The sequence below is a fragment of the Cynocephalus volans genome, chromosome 1 (assembly GCF_027409185.1).
Source record: "Cynocephalus volans isolate mCynVol1 chromosome 1, mCynVol1.pri, whole genome shotgun sequence".
In the NCBI taxonomy this organism is placed as follows: domain Eukaryota; kingdom Metazoa; phylum Chordata; class Mammalia; order Dermoptera; family Cynocephalidae; genus Cynocephalus; species Cynocephalus volans.
In genome coordinates this window covers 16394260-16414530 of record NC_084460.1, presented here as the reverse complement: position 1 = coordinate 16414530, position 20271 = coordinate 16394260, and the positions used below count along the sequence as shown (strand labels likewise).

Here is a 20271-nt window from a genome sequence, read left to right as displayed (position 1 = left end):
AGCTTGGCTAACAAAAAAAAGAAGAGAGAAGACTCAAATAACAAAAATTAGAAATGAAAAAGGCGATATTACAACTGATTCATCTGAAATACAAGGAATCATTCGAGACTACTATAAACAACTGTACGCCAACAAATTTGAAAATCTGGAGGAAATGGATAAATTTCTGGACACACACAAGCTCCCAAAACTGAGCCGTGAAGACGTAGAAAATCTGAACAGACCAATAACAATAAAGGAGATTGAAGCTGTTATCAGAAGGCTCCCAACAAAGAAAAGCCCAGGACCAGATGGATTCACAGCAGAATTTTACCAAACATTCAAACAGGAATTGACACCGATTCTTTACAAACTAATCCAAAAGATTGAAATGGACGCAAATCTCCCAAACTCATTCTATGAAGCAAACATCATCCTGATACCAAAACCAGGTAAAGATATAACCAAAAAAGAAAACTACAGGCCGATATCCTTGATGAATATAGATGCAAAAATCCTCACTAAAATACTAGCAAACAGAATACAGCAACACATACGAAAAATTATTCATCACGATCAAGTGGGATTCATCCCAGGGATGCAAGGTTGGTTCAACATACGCAAATCAATAAATGTGATACACCATATTAATAAACTCAAACACAAGGACCATATGATCATCTCTATAGATGCTGAAAAAGCATTTGATAAAGTTCAGCACTCATTCATGACAAAGACCCTCTATAAGTTAGGTATAGAGGGAAAGTATCTCAACATAATTAAAGCCATATATGAGAAACCCACTGCCAATATCATCCTGAATGGGGAAAAGCTGAAAGCTTTTCCTTTAAGAACAGGCACTAGACAAGGATGCCCACTCTCACCACTCCTATTCAACATAGTGTTGGAAGTACTAGCCAGAGCAATCAGAGAAGAGAAGGAAATAAAGGGCATCCAGATTGGAAAAGATGTAGTCAAACTGTCCCTGTTTGCAGATGACATGATCCTATATATCGAACAGCCTAAAACCTCTACAGAAAAACTCTTGGAATTGATAAATGATTTCAGCACAGTAGCAGGATACAAAATCAACACACAAAAATCAGTAGCATTTCTTTTCTCCAATAGTGAACATGCAGAAGGAGAAATCAAGAAAGCCTGCCCATTTACAATAGCCACCAAAAAAATAAAATACTTAGGAATTGAGTTAACCAAGGAGGTGAAAAATCTCTATAATGAGAACTACAAACCACTGCTGAGAGAAATTAGAGAGGATACAAGAAGATGGAAAGATATTCCATGCTCTTGGATTGGAAGAATCAACATAGTGAAAATGTCCATACTACCCAAAGTGATATACAAATTCAATGCAATCCCCATCAAAATTCCAAAGACATTTTTCTCAGAAATGGAAAAAACTATTCAGACATTTATATGGAACAATAAAAGACCACGAATAGCCAAAGCAATGCTCAGCAAAAAAAATAAAGCTGGAGGCATAACACTACCTGACTTTAAGCTATACTACAAAGCTATAATAACCAAAACAGTATGGTACTGGCATAAAAACAGACACACTGACCAATGGAATAGAATAGAGAATCCAGAAATCAACCCACACACTTACTGCCATCTGATCTTTGACAAAGGCACCAAGCCTATTCACTGGGGAAGGGACTGCCTCTTCAGCAAGTGGTGCTGGGATAACTGGCTATCGATATGCAGGAGAATGAAACTAGATCCATACCTCTCACCGTATACTAAAATCAACTCAAAATGGATTAAGGATTTAAATATACACCCTGAGACAATAAAACTTCTTAAAGAAAACATAGGGGAAACACTTCAGGAAATAGGACTGGGCACAGACTTCATGAATACGACCCCAAAAGCACGGGCAACCAAAGGAAAAATAAACAAATGGGATTATATCAAACTAAAAAGCTTCTGCACAGCAAAAGAAACAATTAAAAGAGTTAAAAGACAACCAACAGAGTGGGAGAAAATATTTGCAAAATATACATCTGACAAAGGATTAATATCCAGAATATATAAGGAACTCAAACAACTTTACAAGAAGAAAACAAGCAACCCAATTAAAAAATGGGCAAAAGAGCTAAGTAGGCATTTCTCTAAGGAAGATATACAAATGGCCAATAGACATATGAAAAAATGCTCAACATCACTCAGCATCCGGGAAATGCAAATCAAAACCACATTGAGATACCATCTAACCCCAGTTAGGATGGCTAACATCCAAAAGACTATGAACGATAAATGCTGGCGAGGCTGCGGAGAAAAAGGAACTCTCATACATTGTTGGTGGGACTGCAAAATGGTGCAGCCTCTATGGAAAATGGTATGGAGGTTCCTTAAACAATTGCAAATAGATCTACCATACGACCCAGCCATCCCACTGTTGGGAATATACCCAGAGGAATGGAAATCATCAAGTCGAAGGTATACCTGTTCCCCAATGTTCATCGCAGCACTCTTTACAATAGCCAAGAGTTGGAACCAGCCCAAATGCCCATCATCAGATGAGTGGATACGGAAAATGTGGTACATCTACACAATGGAATACTACTCAGCTATAAAAACGAATGAAATACTGCCATTTGCAACAACATGGATGGACCTTGAGAGAATTATATTAAGTGAAACAAGTCAGGCACAGAAAGAGAAATACCACATGTTCTCACTTATTGGAGGGAGCTAAAAATTAATATATAAATTCACACACACACATACACACATACACACACAAACCGGGGGGCGGGGAGGAAGAAGATATAACAACCACAATTATTTGAAGTTGATACGACAAACAAACAGAAAGGACATTGTTGGGGGGGAGGGGGGGGAGGGAGAAGGGAGGGAGGTTTTGGTGATGGGGAGCATTAATCAGCTACAATGTATATCGACAAAATAAAATTTAAAAAAAAAAAAAAAAAAAAAAACATACGCAAATCAATAAATGTGATACACCATATTAATAAACTCAAACACAAGGACCATATGATCATCTCTATAGACGCTGAAAAAGCATTTGATAAAGTTCAGCACTCATTCATGACAAAGACCCTCTATAAGTTAGGTATAGAGGGAAAGTATCTCAACATAATTAAAGCCATATATGCCAAACCCACTGCCAATATCATCCTGAATGGGGAAAAGCTGAAAGCTTTTCCTTTAAGAACAGGCACTAGACAAGGATGCCGACTCTCACCACTCCTATTCAACATAGTGTTGGAAGTACTAGCCAGAGCAATCAGAGAAGAGAAGGAAATAAAGGGCATCCAGATTGGAAAAGATGAAGTCAAACTGTCCCTGTTTGCAGATGACATGATCCTATATATCGAACAGCCTAAAACCTCTACAAAAAAACTGTTGGAATTGATAAATGATTTCAGCACAGTAGCAGGATACAAAATCAACACACAAAAATCAGTAGCATTTCTTTTCTCCAATAGTGAACATGCAGAAGGAGAAATCAAGAAAGCCTGCCCATTTACAATAGCCACCAAAAAAATAAAATACTTAGGAATTGAGTTAACCAAGGAGGTGAAAAATCTCTATAATGAGAACTACAAACCACTGCTGAGAGAAATTAGAGAGGATACAAGAAGATGGAAAGATATTCCATGCTCTTGGATTGGAAGAATCAACATAGTGAAAATGTCCATACTACCCAAAGTGATATACAAATTCAATGCAATCCCCATCAAAATTCCAAAGACATTTTTCTCAGAAATGGAAAAAACTATTCAGACATTTATATGGAACAATAAAAGACCACGAATAGCCAAAGCAATGCTCAGCAAAAAAAATAAAGCTGGAGGCATAACACTACCTGACTTTAAGCTATACTACAAAGCTATAATAACCAAAACAGTATGGTACTGGCATAAAAACAGACACACTGACCAATGGAATAGAATAGAGAATCCAGAAATCAACCCACACACTTACTGCCATCTGATCTTTGACAAAGGCACCAAGCCTATTCACTGGGGAAGGGACTGCCTCTTCAGCAAGTGGTGCTGGGATAACTGGATATCGATATGCAGGAGAATGAAACTAGATCCATACCTCTCACCGTATACTAAAATCAACTCAAAATGGATTAAGGATTTAAATATACACCCTGAGACAATAAAACTTCTTAAAGAAAACATAGGGGAAACACTTCAGGAAATAGGACTGGGCACAGACTTCATTAATATGACCCCAAAAGCACGGGCAACCAAAGGAAAAATAAACAAATGGGATTATATCAAACTAAAAAGCTTCTGCACAGCAAAAGAAACAATTAAAAGAGTTAAAAGACAACCAACAGAGTGGGAGAAAATATTTGCAAAATATACATCTGACAAAGGATTAATATCCAGAATATATAAGGAACTCAAACAACTTTACAAGAAGAAAACAAGCAACCCAATTAAAAAATGGGCAAAAGAGCTAAGTAGGCATTTCTCTAAGGAAGATATCCAAATGGCCAACAGACATATGAAAAGATGCTCAACATCACTCAGCATCCGGGAAATGCAAATAAAAACCACATTGAGATACCATCTAACCCCAGTTAGGATGGCTAAAATCCAAAAGACTATGAACGATAAATGCTGGCGAGGCTGCGGAGAAAAAGGAACTCTCATACATTGTTGGTGGGACTGCAAAATGGTGCAGCCTCTATGGAAAATGGTATGGAGGTTCCTTAAACAATTGCAAATAGATCTACCATACGACCCAGCCATCCCACTGCTGGGAATATACCCAGAGGAATGGAAATCATCAAGTCGAAGGGATACCTGTTCCCCAATGTTTATCGCAGCACTCTTTACAATAGCCAAGAGTTGGAACCAGCCCAAATGCCCATCATCAGATGAGTGGATACGGAAAATGTGGTACATCTACACAATGGAATACTACTCAGCTATAAAAACGAATGAAATACTGCCATTTGCAACAACATGGATGGACCTTGAGAGAATTATATTAAGTGAAACAAGTCAGGCACAGAAAGAGAAATACCACATGTTCTCACTTATTGGAGGGAGCTAAAAATTAATATATAAATTCACACACACACACATACACACACACACACACAAACCGGGGGGGGGGGGGAAGAAGATATAACAACAACAATTATTTGAAGTTGATACAACAAGCAAACAGAAAGGACATTGTTGGGGGGGAGGGGGGAGGGAGAAGGGAGGGAGGTTTTGGTGATGGGGAGCATTAATCAGCTACAATGTATATCGACAAAATAAAATTTAAAAAAAAAAAAAAAAAAAAAAAGAAAGAAAAAAAAAATGTATCACAAGCCAAAGTAAAAAATACCTTTGGAAAGATCTTTTTTTCTTTGACTGAAACACATTATTTTCTTTCTCTGTCATCCAAAGTCAACAGATGACCTGGAGAAAGCCACAGCACTGGTTGGGCGAGGTTATTCCATTCCAGCATTTCCAACAGGGTTAAAGTCTCTTTTTGGATCAGAACGGCCACCCGTTGGGCCTTTTGAGAAGAGACCTACTGAGCCCTGATTTTTACTTTTTTTTGGATAAACTGTTTTCAAGCACATAGAAGAGAGTCATATACATATAATGGGATCATTGTAATATGATATTTTCTTATATTGTAACATAGTTAATTGTATATATATGTGGAGTACAGAGTTGAATATTAGTACTTATGTGCAATATGTGATGTTGAAATCAGGATAATTAGTATATCAACATTATACAATGTAATCATTTTTTGTGGCCCTTTAATATAGATTCTATTTGTTTGAAAGTAAGCAATAACTTCTAAGGAGTCATTTAGCTCCAGGTTTAACCTATGTGTATGTTGTTATAAGTTAATAAATCTCAGATTCATTGAAGTGTCTTTAGCAAATCAACCAAAGTTATAGGCTTCTACTGATCAGTTTCATGTATATGTATAATTGTGTGCTATAAGAAAATATTAGAAATGCACTATATTAATGCTGAAACTCTTACCAGTTCTGGCAATGGAAATTCTCATTTTGGGCTTTCAATCTACATTTTCTACCACATCAACGGTTGTCATAGTAACAGTCTCAATTGAGAATTGTGGTTACATACTTTATCAGATGACTACTTGATGAAAGCTCATTTATTCTAGTAAAGTTCAGCCAGAATTCTAAACCATCATCTTTGCCTGGTTAAGATAATAATTAACCAACCTATAGAAGCGATTTCCTTTCTTTATACTGAATTATATACATTTTACCTTATTTCACTGACTGTAAGCTGCCATCAGTTACAAGACATGCTATTATTTTATTGATCACTAAGAAAGAAAGAAAAAAAAAAAAGCCTAATAGTTATACTCATGAGATGCCATCAATTATAAAGTACAACCCAATTTCAGTGATGTTAAAATTTATATGTGTGTGTGGAAGTGAAATCTTATAATCAATAAAATATGACACATATATATACACATAGAATTTTTGTCAGGTATTGGTTATAATCGTGATAATAAAATGTAAAGAATATTATATTAAATCATTATTTCTGCCAAATATACAGATCCTTCAATCCCAGAAACCTAGAAGTTGAAAAGATAAGAGATTACATAGTCAGCATTTACGCATGTTGGAAATTTACTGTAAAATCATTCAGATTATGTAAAAATTAGCAGTTGGTTACCTTTTTTAACCAACGTATCTTAAACTTTCCAAAAGGATTTGTAGTAGTAGTTTAAATAGATATCGTTAGAGTATCTCATGACAAATTTTATGTATTACTTTTTAAGATCACTTAACATATGAAAGAGAATAATTGAGATGAGTTGTTTAGTATTCCAAACAAAGTGCACACTCAGGTACAATATGTTTAAGAGTTGTAATCGTCATATATCATGTTAAATGTCATATAGGATTTTTAAAACAATCATTGTCCCCACCTTCTGAGAATTGGCACATTCTATCTTTGGGCGTTATTCCCTAACTTTGAAGTACTGTTAAAGGTTAACTGGAGCTATAGATGGTGAAAAAGAGGTGACTTAATGAAACTGACCTTATCCTTCTAGACAGCACTGAGGTATGCCTTGCCCAAATGCTTGTTTTAGTTATCACCCTTGGTGCTAGAATTTAAACTAGGTCATCGCTGAGAAAGGCCAAATTGACTTAATGAGTGTAGACATTGCTGGGTAGTTAGACAGACTGCTTGCAGCTTTGGGCTCACTCAGCAGGTAGGTACAGCAGGGCATCAGCCAGCAGGTGACCTCATGGAAGTTTGAAATGGATAGTAGACAGCTGGCCTGGAGTGTGGGTTCCATGTGCAGATTTGGGAGTAACAGTATAGGATTCAAACATTGGATATGGACCTGATCCCAACCAACACACAGTACGAATCTTGATTATTGAACCTTCCCTGCAAAATCAGGGCAGGATTCATGGCCTCCTGGGACCTGCTTGGCCCATGCATGGGTGGGGCTAGAGCATCCCTGCAGATGCAGTGAAAGGTCAGTAGCAGTGTAGCCTGGAGGAGTACAAGGAGCCAGCTTAATCTTTGGGTTTTTCTGTTTCTAATGACTGTATCGCAAATGATGTTTCCTAGTTTGGGTACAATTGCTACTAATAGTGAGAGCTTAACCTTTGTGGAATGTTTTCAGTTTTTATCAAAGTGCTTTCACAAACATAATCCTACCTTCACAATAAAACTGAGAGGGGTGAGCTGGATATAAATACCCCATTCGGTAGATGAGGAAAATGGGGTTCACAGATACTACTAAGTAACTCACCTTCAGGTCACTTATTATATTGGTTCTTGCTTTTTTCACTCTACCATGCTGCCAATGCTTGACTTCATATTTCTTTCCAAATTTAAAAAGCATATAGTCTGTTTTCCAGCAGCTGCTATCTATAGGGCCTGTCAACATTTTGTCACTTATCTTTTTACCTTGTAAATCAGAAGCATAACTTTTGCTCAGTATTGAAGGGTAAAGTAAGCAAAAACAAAACACTATTCCATCACAACTTTTCAGGTTAAACTACTCTGCTCTGTTAAATTCTATCAGTCATTTTTGGAAGTGATAGATATTTCTTTAGAGTACCTTACCTTGTTTAAACCTCAGTTAACCTCATTGCTGTAGCTTTTTAGGTGTCTTGTAATAAACTATATACAAGTCCAGACAAGGAATTCAGAGTTAGAGCAAGTTAAACAAGTTGCCAGCATTGTTAGTTGTTGACACAGAACTTGGTATTAACTGAAAATGGCTGGTTTTCTACCTTTCATTTTGCCTGGAGAGCCTTTTCTGCTTTGAGCAGTTTCCTTATGACTGAAGTTAGTGTCCTTCTCCATTTCTTTCCAGAAAGTGCCCTTCCAGTGTTCCTTCCTGTAGTGTGCCCCTGCAGGGGTACAGACTGTATATGTTCATTGCTTTCATCTCTGTAAACTGTGCACATACATCTTTCTTTTAAATTAGATGAAAATATAAAAATATAGCATTATATAAGGATGTGGGGTAATTACTGTGGGTGAAACCTAAAGTGAGCATAACAAACAGAACATAGCAAGCAGGAGAGGTACCTTGTAGTCCAGGCATCACCCTGCCACTTGACTGTGGGCCTTTCACAAACCCCTTAAACTTCTGGACACCCAGTTGCCGTACTGTTAGATAAGTTTCATTAAATGATTTCTAGGATTCCTTTCAGTTCCAAACCTCATTCAAGTCCTCTAACAAACAAACAAACAAACAAACAAACAAATAAATAAGGTTGTACTAAATAAAAGTGGGATGGTTCGCAAACCCTCCAGTGGTGAAAATGATGATCTAAGGGAGCTTAAATTCTGTCGATAATTTTGTTATTATTGGAAATTGAATGAAAATAAATAACAGTGACTCGACTTTCTGGCAGTTATAAAATCAACTGAAACCCACTATTATTGGCTAATCTTTTAAGCTTGGTTCTTAATCTTGCTCACAGTTGTATGCTCGATACCTGATATACTGCATCAGCATGTTGTATGAAGGTGCTTCAGAAAGTTTTGGAAAGATGTGTATTATCTTTTAATTTTGTTTTTCCAAGAAATTTTTGAAGTACCCTCATCTTTTGGGAATATTTATTGGCTTCTTGACTTCATTAGAGCAGATTAACCATTTCTTGAAACATCTCTAAAATTCAGGAAGTGTAGGAACAAGTGAAGAATCCTAGTTGGAAAGAAATTTTAGAGGTAAAGTAAAATTTGACAATAGATATCGGGCTGATATCTGTTATTACCCTTCAACCCAGTGGATGATGTTTCTGGGTAAGACTCAACAGATGGAGTTTTTATATTTATATAAAATCAAGGGGGAAAAGAAGCCATAATTTGTATTTAATGTAGTAGACTATAGAAATGAAAACAGAACAAAGTGATGCTAAAATTTTGAAGATTCAAGTCAGTCTTAGATTTTCATAACATTTTATTGTGTTTCTGGGTCATGGATTACTCAGAAGGACAGATGAAAGCCATGGCTTCTCTTTATAGAAAAATAAGTGCACGCTGCCAATTTTACATGCAATTTGAGGGATTTCACAGACCTCATTAAGTTAATGCAGTCTTGCCTTCCCTTTCATGTGGTGGTCCCTAGTCCAAATATTTATAGAAAAGAAACCTACTGTGTTAAATCTTAAATGCCCTTAGAAAATCTAGACCAGTGTTTCTTAAACTGCGATCTTGAGATCAATTGCATCAATCAAGACCAACATTAAAAAGAAAATAAAAAATAAAATAAAATAGAAAATGCCAGAGTACATCATAACATGCTAAGAGTAAGTACTGTTTTGTGAACCATCTTTTTCGATTGGTATGCATATGTGTGTTTATGTGTATTAGTACTAGGTCAGAATATAAAATGCATTTCCTACTGTGGGTTGAGGGTAAAGTTTGAGGAACACTCATATATTCTAGATAAACCTCTTCATTTTATAGCTGAGAAAACTGAAGCCTTTAAAGGCTAAATGAATTGTTCAAATCTTCTCTCCCTTCTTTTTATTTTAAGTGGCCTAACCAGGACTGAACTAGATGACTTGATTGCTAATTTTACCATGATAGAGTGCTAATTTTTTGAAATAGAATTGTGAGGTAGATTATTTAAAAATACAGTCGTCTCTCAGTATCAGCAGAGGATTGGTTTCAGGACTCCCCCAGGGATTCCAAAATCCACAGATGGTTCAAGTCTCTTATAAAAAATGGCATAGTATTTGCATATAACCTACCCAATCCTCCTGTGTACTTTATATCATCTCTAGATTACTTATAACTAATACAATGTAGTTGTTATGCTGTATTTTTTATTTGCACTATTTTTTATGATTGTATTGTCATTTTTTATTTTTTCTCCTAATATTTTCAGTCTGAGATTGGTTAAATGTGGATGTGGAATGGATGTGGAACCCGTGGATATGGAGGGCCAACTGTATTAAGTGGTTCATCTGCTTCACACTTGGCATTTTTTTTTTTTTTTTTTTTTTCATGACCGGCGCTTAGCCAGGGAGTGCACTGGTCATTCCTATATAGGATCCGAACCCGCGGCGGGAGCGTCGCCGCGCTGCTAGCGCAGCACGCTACCGAGTGCGCCACGGGCTCAGCCCAACACACTTGGCATTTTTTAATCCTATATTTTTCCCACTATAATTATCTCTGTCATTATTCATTGAGGTAATGTGGACTTGAGCTTCTTATCCAGAGAATGGTAAATAGCTTGGACTCTCTCAGTTGGCTGTATGCACACACAATACTAGAATTTTGACATTTAGGGCCTCCTCAGAAGAATTTCAGAAGAAGATAGGATATGAGGGGTTGTTAAGTTTTATGTCCAAACCAAATTAAATTATTTTTAATTATTTGTTCATTGACCCGGTAGTTGAATGCAAAATGTGGCATCAGGTGTTGATACAGGTCATTGGGAAGACACTATAACAATCCGCAGTTAGCTATGTGAGGTTTTCTCAAACTTATATGCCATACGAATTGCATGAAAGATCTTGTTGAAATGCAAATTCTAATCTAGAAGCTGGTTGAAATTCTGGGTTTCTAACAGGTTTTTAGGAGATGCTGCTGCTGATACTTGCACTACGCTTTCAGTAGTAAGAACCTGTATTACCTGCTTTAGTACATACAATGATAAGAAAAGATAGCTCTCAGATAATTTTCCCTTGTCTGATTATAAACAGCCCTGCTCCTCGGTCCCCACGTAGGCTGAAGAGATAATGCCCCTCTTTGTAGCACTATTCTAGGAGATTCAGATTTAGCACTACTTCATTTACCAGAATTTTAAAGCTCTTCTACATAATTTAATTTTCCAAATAACTGATATATTTAATTTCAGGAAGAGCATTTCCTAAACATCACATAATTTTTTTTTCTCAAACTATGACATGCATTTTATTTTTTTTCCTTAACAGTAGTATAAGAGCCGTGTTTTGGGGAGGGTTTCTTGGTGATGGGTGTTGAGCTATATGCAAAACCACATAGCCTTCTAAGTTCTTGTATCTGTATTTTATGTTTTTTCTATTTTGTGTCTAGCTGCCAATTACTAGTCTGCCTCAAAGTGACTGGTTTTCCTTTCCATTCTCATTGATTGCTTCTGACCTTAAAAGCTAGATACCAGATTTGTTAGAAATATGTATGGGATTAATCCCAGTCAGAAGGTCCTGCTTGGCATGGGGGCTTTTCTAGGATGGAAGTGGTCAGGAAGTTTCATAGCAGTTGAGCAGGAGACAAGTCCTTTGGTTTTAATCATATTCTGTATAGTTAGATCAAATAAAAGCTTATTTGTTTCTTCTTCATGCCTTTCTCCACGTGCTTTTTAAACTGGATTCTAGATTTCTCTTTCACTAACATTGTGTGTTAAAGTGTGTTTAAAGGTGATTTGGAAGTGTGTATATATATGTTTGTTTGTTAGCCTTACAATTTGGGGATACAATAATTGTAATAAATGCAGCTATAGCACTTCAGGGCCCATCTAAAATGGAAATGGGTAACCCTGTGCTAAAGATTGTGGTTCTCTTACAAAGTATGTTTTGCAAACGGTTTTAAGAAAAATAATAGTGATAATAAAGAGGATATTCCTTGGTTCACCTTAGCGATTTAGGGCTTAGGGATGTAAAGACTGACTTCTGGTGTGTATTATCTTCAGTAGATTATTAATTATGTTAATAACAATCATAGCTCCCATTTGCTGAGCCCTCTCTTTGTCAGGCAGTCATTACTCAGACATATGTTGTACAACAGGGAGTGCTGTGGTTGTGAAGGGTGCACGAGACTGGGGGTAGCAAATGGCTGCTGTGCTTTGAGCCAATGGGAGTAACCCAGATAGATAAGGGGGAGAAGAAATCTCTTCATTAGTTTTCTTTTGCAAGTAGGTAAGCGTATGTAGAACCTACAGCAGGTGTTTGGGGATTTTTTTTTTTTTTTTTTACTTGCCAAAGCTAAAAATTGTTAGAGTATTCACATGTATTATATAAGTAGCTTATCTTTTGATTCAAAGCAGAGAGAGCCTGTTTGCATTTTAATGAGACAGCATCAGAACGTTTGTCATTTTGAATAGTATTATTGGTTCTGTGTTAGAAGTTGTGGGTTCTATTTTTTTAAATTATGACAAGACTAAATGTAGCTATAACAGTTAAGTTGGATTTTGAGATCCTGAACAGGCCCCATCTGACATATTTTTAGTGAATTGCCGTCTTTAAACACTGATTCCCAGATTTGTCTCATTTGAAACTTATTTTTCCATCTCAAATTTGTCTTATGCTTCAGTGTAGCTAAGTGTACTGGCATAATCTTAGTCTAACAGTATCTTGTGACCTGGGATTCCTGTCAAAGACCATTATAGGAGCTAGAAAACATTGGGAGGTAAACTGAACACATCTCAGCTCTCTTCTTTTGCACTAGAATATAACTTGCATTCAGAGAGACTGAAAAAAGGAAGAAAAACAACATGTCACCTTTAAACTATAGTAAATGTGTTTAGTATTATTTTGGCTTTATAGATTGGAAGATTTTGTTTGAAATATTTGAAACTAAATGCTACCGGGAAAAAGATTTTACTAGAAATATAGAGTAGACATCTGTCTCTACCCTTTGTTAATTGATCCTGCTCGTTTAACTGGAGAAATAAAAATGTATGTCTACTAAAGAGAAATCTGTGGGCATAAACTGCTCTCTTCCTGTTTTCAAATATATTTCATGTTTATCTTATTTAAATATACAGTAGGCAAGAGAATGCAACTGCTGTTCCTTTAATATCAGCACTAGGCATGTTACAATAGGTGTCACTGTTTTGCTTGGTCCAATCATGATTGGTGACTTCAGCTATTGGCTCAGAGCACTGGCTGTCTGACTCCATCTGCAGGGCTGTAATACCTACTCTCCTCCGATCCATTCACCACACAACTTCAGCCGGCTGAACAGACCCGCGCAGCTCCAGCACATCTTGCTAACCTAATTCAGAAAACAAGTGCTACAGCTCTGTGCCTGTCATCTTCGCTCAGTGTAGCATTTTTCAGGTGATCTAGGAAACAGTTATTTTTATGAGCAAATAAGAGCAACAGGAATCACAATGGGGATGTATTTAACAGACCTGGTACTGGATAAAACTTAAAGCCAGTTTCTATTCAACATAGTGAAAAGGTCACCTTGCCTGGCTGAGGAGAGAAGCAAAATTTCAGCTTGTTGGTTTCTGTTAACATCTAAGCTCAGGCTAGCCTCTTTTCCTTGATGTTCAAACCAATTTGGGATATCTAGCTACAAAGAGAGACATACTGTACTCATGGTAGATGACAAGGAAAAGAACATGAAATGTCTCACCTTCTTCTTGATGCTTCCAGAGACGGTAAAGAACAGGTCCAAGAAAAGCTCGAAGAAAGCAAATACGAGCAGCAGCAGTAGCAGCAGCAGCAGCAAGTTGCCCCCAGTTTGTTATGAAATAATTACCTTGAAGACTAAAAAGAAGAAGAAGATGGCTGCTGATATATTCCCCCGTAAAAAACCGGCCACCTCCAGCAGCACCACTGTCCAGCAATACCACCAGCAGAATCTCAGTAACAACAATCTTATACCGGCTCCGAATTGGCAGGGTCTTTATCCCACCATTAGAGAAAGGTAAGTGTCAGGCCAGTGTATTTACTTTAAAAGTTTTCCTGTGTTGAAGTTTCTGCTTTTGTACAACCTGTAATTTTTGTACAAATCTGTGTTTCCTCTTTTCCCAGAAGCTTTATCGGTAATGGAAAACTGCCTTGTATTTTTTCCAAAACAGTACAGCTGTTTTCCTCTTAGATAAGAATGTTTTTGCAAGCTGTAACATTTAAGTGACAGGGTTGTGTTTATGAGCCATAGAAGATAGATACCTTTTATTTATCCTTAGCTTTTTGAAAAGTTTGTATAACTTTTTTTTTTTTTAAACTTTAGTTACTTCCACGTGTTTGTAATGATTACAAACACAGTTTTACAAACACAGTTGTTTAGTTAGAACCTTTGTTGTCTTGCCTTGAAGTTACTGAACTGTTGCCTAGCTTGGGATCTTTTGTGGGTTTTGTGTGTTGGGGAAAAGGGTATTAAACATGCCGGCTGCTGTGAATTAATGCATTGCCTCTGTTTATAGAAATGCGGTGATGTTCAATAATGATTTGATGGCAGATGTACATTTTGTGGTTGGGCCACCAGGTGGGACTCAGCGGTTGCCAGGACACAAAGTAAGCAACAGCTGTATTACCGGTTTCGTCCTGAGATTTACAGAGAGGGACCCTCTCCTGAAGCCTGGAACTTGGTGTGGGCAGCTTGCCGGTGGCAGGCAGTGCATGTTTCACTCTATTACAGAGAAAGCATACCCTCTCCAAGGGGCTTTGGCCACACTTAATTTTTTTCTTTGTTTCCTCCTACTTTGCTTCATATCTCACAGAAAAACATGACTGCTTAACAGTCCAGTCTTGGGAAGTTGTTCTGACAGTTAGGAAAGTCATGTTTGCCCTTCTTTTAGAGATCAGTTAGATAAGTTTTGATTTTATTTATTTTGTAATGAGGGGACTTGTGTGTTAATCTGCTAAAGCCTGAGGTCATTAGCAGCATAGAGAATGTTTTTTGCACAAACATCGTGTGCTTCCATGGCAAGATACCCTGCTCTGTGGCTTTTTCAGTGGAGCAGGTTTAGGTACTTTCTGTCCTCTAAACCTGATTGCTTAGAATTGTTTTTCCGGATTAATTTTCTGAAAATGCTTTCAATTTAGTGTATGAAATAAGGTTTCCCTTTCTCCACAGTATGTTTTAGCTGTTGGGAGCTCTGTGTTCCACGCGATGTTTTACGGAGAACTTGCTGAGGACAAAGATGAAATCCGTATACCAGATGTCGAGCCTGCTGCTTTCCTTGCCATGCTCAAGTAAGTGGCATGTGTGTGTTTGGAAAGAGTTTGTTTATGCTGTATTCGTACTCTGCTGGTTTCACAGTTCAATGTAAGTTCTGCATAACAGAAGAGGAGACTGATGAAGAAAGAGGGTGCTGCTTACCTAGCAAATACTTCTGGAGAAAACTACTGTTCATCTTCTAGTGGAAAGCATGTGAAGTTATGCAGACATTTATAATCACACCTTGATGTAAGATTTGGGGGCAAGTGACATGTATAGTGATTTGGTGTTTAACAACTTATAATTAAAGAAAAATAACTTTCTGCCGTAGGCATTGTCTAATAGAGCATGTTCTGTCTGAAAGCATAGTGTGTGAAGAAGTCTTCAAAGAAATTATATTTTTATTTCACAGTTTCAGAAATTATGTACCTTATTTAAATAATTTCTAAGTTTTCTAAGAGTTATTGTCTCCTTATAACAAATGCAAAATTTATCATCTGTTGAAATAATCTGATTTTTGTGCACGCATACATACACATACTCTTATATAAAATTAGGTACTCTTTCTCAAGGATAGGAAGCATTTGCATTTGATATTAGAGGAGGAATTTTTGAAAGATAGGAATAATTTTCTGTACTTACATATGGATTTATACAGAAATACTTTAATTGGTAATATAGAAATATAAAACTGTAAGAGATGTTATGTGTTTATAAAAAATAGTTTTATATCTAGTGGATCTTTTGCAGACTCCAATATACGTTAACCAGGTAAATAAAGAAGCAGATTCTAACTGCTTCTTTACCATGTATTGGTACTAGGCATTATGCTAGTCTACCATGCTATTAAACTCCAATTATTATTCTAAATAATATTTATATGATTTTTCTTAATCCTTATAATCCTTATTCTACCACATCAAAGTATATCAGAGTTCGAGGTTATCTACTTCGGTTCACTGGAATAAATAAAATATTTGTTGAAAAAATAATTCACTGGGTCAAGTTAGACAATACTTCCACAAATAGTTAAAATGTTGCTATATATTGTTTGCTGCCTACTGAAAAATAAGTATTATAGTTAGTTCTAGAACTTAAAAGTATTTAATTCTTTATTCGTGGTATAGTTTTGAAATCTAATTGCTGCAGATTAGAACTTTTACACTGGGAGACAGGGACATTAAAGGCATGAGAATGTGAAGTACCAAAACATAAACTAATCCACCACTTTTAACCTCTGTGATCCTTTAGTAGAGGTCCAAATCAGCAACCAGTTTTACCTAGGAGGCTCCCTGCCCCACCCCCACCATACCCGTGAAATGAAGTCAGCATTGCGTACTTGACAGTGGTGTCAATGATGTGGATAAGAATGCTAGCACTAGTTCAGCATTTTGGCTTTACTGCAGTCAAGTAGAGTGTTGTGTTGTTCCAGATATGTACATAATTAGGAAATGGGAACAAGAATCGCAAGAATTACATTTCACCTGAGTCACTTGATTCGTCATTTGAGAAGTATATTTTCTCACAGATGTATTGCCTAGAGTATATACTGATATGGCTTTTTAAAATTATACGTGCAGTCCACGTAAAGTGGTCCAAAATGCACTGAGGTACCATTTGCTGTCATGCCATAGTTGAGATAGTGGTGGCCAGGTTCCCTTACTCTCATGTTGTGAATGAGTAGCCAGTATTACTGGAAAGGGGGATGTCAAGAAAAAGGGACACCTGCTCACTTGACAGGTCCAGAGTAGGAGCTACAAAGTGCTGATCGTGCTCCAGGATCCTCCCCACGGCCCTGGCCCTTGGTCAGAGCATTACTGAGCTGCAGGTATATTGTCACGCAGCCTTGCCAGTGGTATCTGCTTTAGCCTCTCAGAAGAGAAGGGCCTCCTAGGAGCATAAAGGCAGGTTGCGTTTGTGATTGTGGACATTTTTCTGATTGCCATCCTTGTGTTTTTGTACTTCTTACAGAAACTATTGCTGAGTTAAGTTATGTGTGTTTCACTAAGTTGAAATATAGTAACTAAAGTAAATCCTCCAATAAAGTAGCTGTATACTTTAACTAGAAAAATTTTAAAGTTAGGTGTTGTTATCAGTATGCATTTTTCATAGTAGTTCTCACTGACTATCTCTTGTGTCAACCACAGCAATCTAAGAGAAGCAGACAGTGTCCACCTTTACGTACCGTTTTGAGAGACTGCCACTGTTCCCAAACATCAAGAAGTGTTTCATCTCCTGAAATAGGCATAGTTCACAGAGCACAGAAATAGTCATATTTAAGCTCCCCTACTTTGTCTTTTCATTAAAAATGTCTGGAAATAATGTATTCTTTAATTCTGGAGGTAGAATGCCTGTATGGGAGGGGAAAGAGTTTTAGAGTTTAAAAAAAAAAAAAAAAAGAAACAGATACAAAGTCTGTTGGATTCCATGTAAAGTTAACTGGGAGATAGCGTTGAAGTCCATATTTGATAATCCATTGAACCTGGAAGTACTAGAAAACTATTTTATTTAATCTCAGGTTTTATTTTATGTTTAAGAAAAATCCAGAAGCATCAAGATGCAATCATTACTGACATTACAGAATTAAAAGTATTTGTTTCATCTAGAAAAAAAAATTTACAGTAAAACTATGTATATATATTGCTCCTAAAACATAGAAGGACTGTTCTTTGATTAAATATAATATAGGATAAATATTAGAATTTTGCTATTTTTTTTCCTAATATTGACTGACTCTCTGATATGCAGTTCCTTTTCATACAGTTTCAATGTCTTCTGTTTTTGTTGAGAAGACCCTGAATGCAGCTTATACAATAATAGGCTAGCATGGGTACACAAAGTTAATGTCTTTAATTATCCAAACTTCCTAATGAGTTAAAAGATTAATAATTAATGAGTATATTTCACGTTTCTTTAATATCTAAACATGTTTTAATAACTGTCACATAGTTCGTGGAATAAACTTGAAAGTAGTTGAATCTTCTTGTTGAATGCACTCATTTTGTAAACCAGCTGTTTACATGTTATGCATTTTCTTTCAGATACATCTATTGTGATGAAATTGACTTGGCTGCTGACACAGTGCTGGCCACTCTTTATGCTGCCAAAAAGTACATTGTCCCTCACCTTGCCAGAGCCTGCGTTAATTTCCTGGAGACCAGCCTAAGCGCCAAGAACGCCTGTGTGCTTCTCTCCCAGAGCTGCCTGTTCGAGGAGCCAGACCTGACCCAGCGTTGCTGGGAGGTGATTGATGCCCAGGCTGAGTTAGCGCTCAAGTCTGAGGGATTCTGTGATATCGACTTCCAGACTCTAGAAAGTATCCTCCGCAGGGAAACTCTGAATGCCAAAGAAATTGTGGTTTTTGAGGCAGCTCTCAACTGGGCTGAAGTAGAATGCCAGCGACAAGATCTAGCTCTGAGCATTGAAAATAAACGCAAGGTCCTAGGAAAGGCTCTTTACTTGATCCGCATACCTACAATGGCCCTCGATGACTTTGCCAATGGTGCTGCACAGTCCGGAGTATTAACTCTTAATGAAACCAACGACATCTTCCTCTGGTATACTGCAGCCAAAAAGCCCGAGTTGCAGTTTGTGAGTAAAGCCCGCAAGGGCCTTGTCCCCCAGCGCTGTCACCGTTTCCAGTCATGTGCCTATCGGAGCAACCAGTGGCGCTATAGAGGTCGCTGTGACAGCATCCAGTTTGCAGTTGATAAAAGAGTGTTCATTGCTGGCTTTGGGCTGTATGGTTCCAGCTGTGGCTCTGCAGAATACAGTGCCAAGATTGAACTCAAGCGGCAGGGTGTTGTCCTGGGACAGAACTTGAGCAAGTACTTCTCAGATGGCTCCAGCAATACCTTCCCTGTGTGGTTTGAGTACCCAGTGCAGATTGAGCCAGATACCTTCTACACAGCCAGTGTGATACTGGATGGCAATGAACTTAGCTACTTCGGACAAGAAGGCATGACAGAAGTTCAGTGTGGCAAAGTGACCGTCCAGTTTCAGTGCTCCTCAGATAGCACCAACGGCACTGGGGTGCAGGGAGGGCAGATTCCCGAACTTATATTCTATGCCTGAAAACTCACGTCCCGGACCAGTGTGGGCTCCGAGGTGCACATCTGGTCCCCATGTGCTTGATGCTTTAGCTCATCTGCAGATATACGATCAGCGCAGGTAATTTGTAATGAATGAAGCAGTAGGCAGTTTCTAATTACTTTTAACCTTTTAATTATGTACAGGCAAAAATGCAGCGTTCTGCTTTTAACTGTGTGCTTAAAAGAGCCAAGTTCTTATTAAGGCTTTGTGGTTTTTAAAATTGCGTCTGTGCACGTGGGGAGACTCTGTGCTCTTCCAAGTGCCATACCAACCTCCCAGTTTTGTTCCTCTGAAGAAATTTTTGATCACCTCAAATTTCCTTTTGGACTTTATTGATGAATAGAGAGAAATAGTCTAAAATAAGAATTATTTTTAAATAGAACCCCCTCCAACAAAAACACAGATAAACCTCAGTGTACAATTTTGAAAGAAGTTTTGCTTTGTAATAAATAATAATTTAGAAAGTAGATAGTGGTCATGTTTAGCTCTTACTTTATTTCTTTTAAATTTGTTGCTTCTGGGCTTTTTTTTTTTTTTAATCCTAAGATCATAAGATTGTTACATATTAAGCACTTCAAAGTCAATTGTAAAAAAGGAAAATAAGGAATTGGGTATATGTTTATGCCATGACTTCTACTACAAGGAGATTAATATCCTTTAGTTTAGAAGACAAAATATCTGATACAGACACTTCTTTTAGAAATAACTAAGTTATAAAATTTTATTGTCAATAGAAAAATTGCAGCCCTACTAATTTAAACTAAAACAGTTTGAGAAGGAATCCTAAAAAGTTCCATCCTAAAAATAGTTTAATTAAAGGCACATTAGAATACACATTTTG

The 20271-nt window shown here is 37.2% G+C and overlaps 1 protein-coding gene across 2 annotated transcripts in view; it reads left to right on the top strand.

Moving 5' to 3' along the window:
• The window catches only part of BTBD3 (BTB domain containing 3), a 37843-nt gene extending 17932 nt beyond the window's left edge, over positions 1 to 19911 (top strand). The window contains exons 2-5 of one of the 2 annotated variants that reach the window (XM_063103092.1): positions 13829 to 14102; positions 14602 to 14692; positions 15255 to 15373; positions 18380 to 19911. In XM_063103092.1, the coding sequence (XP_062959162.1) occupies positions 13960 to 14102; positions 14602 to 14692; positions 15255 to 15373; positions 18380 to 19412 (1386 nt within the window). In that variant the 5' untranslated portion in view covers positions 13829 to 13959 and the 3' untranslated portion in view covers positions 19413 to 19911. Of the gene's footprint in view, positions 1 to 13425; positions 14103 to 14601; positions 14693 to 15254; positions 15374 to 18379 lie in introns of those variants that run through there. The other variant, XM_063103083.1, reaches the window with a different exon arrangement.
• The last annotated feature ends 360 nt before the right edge of the window (positions 19912 to 20271 follow it).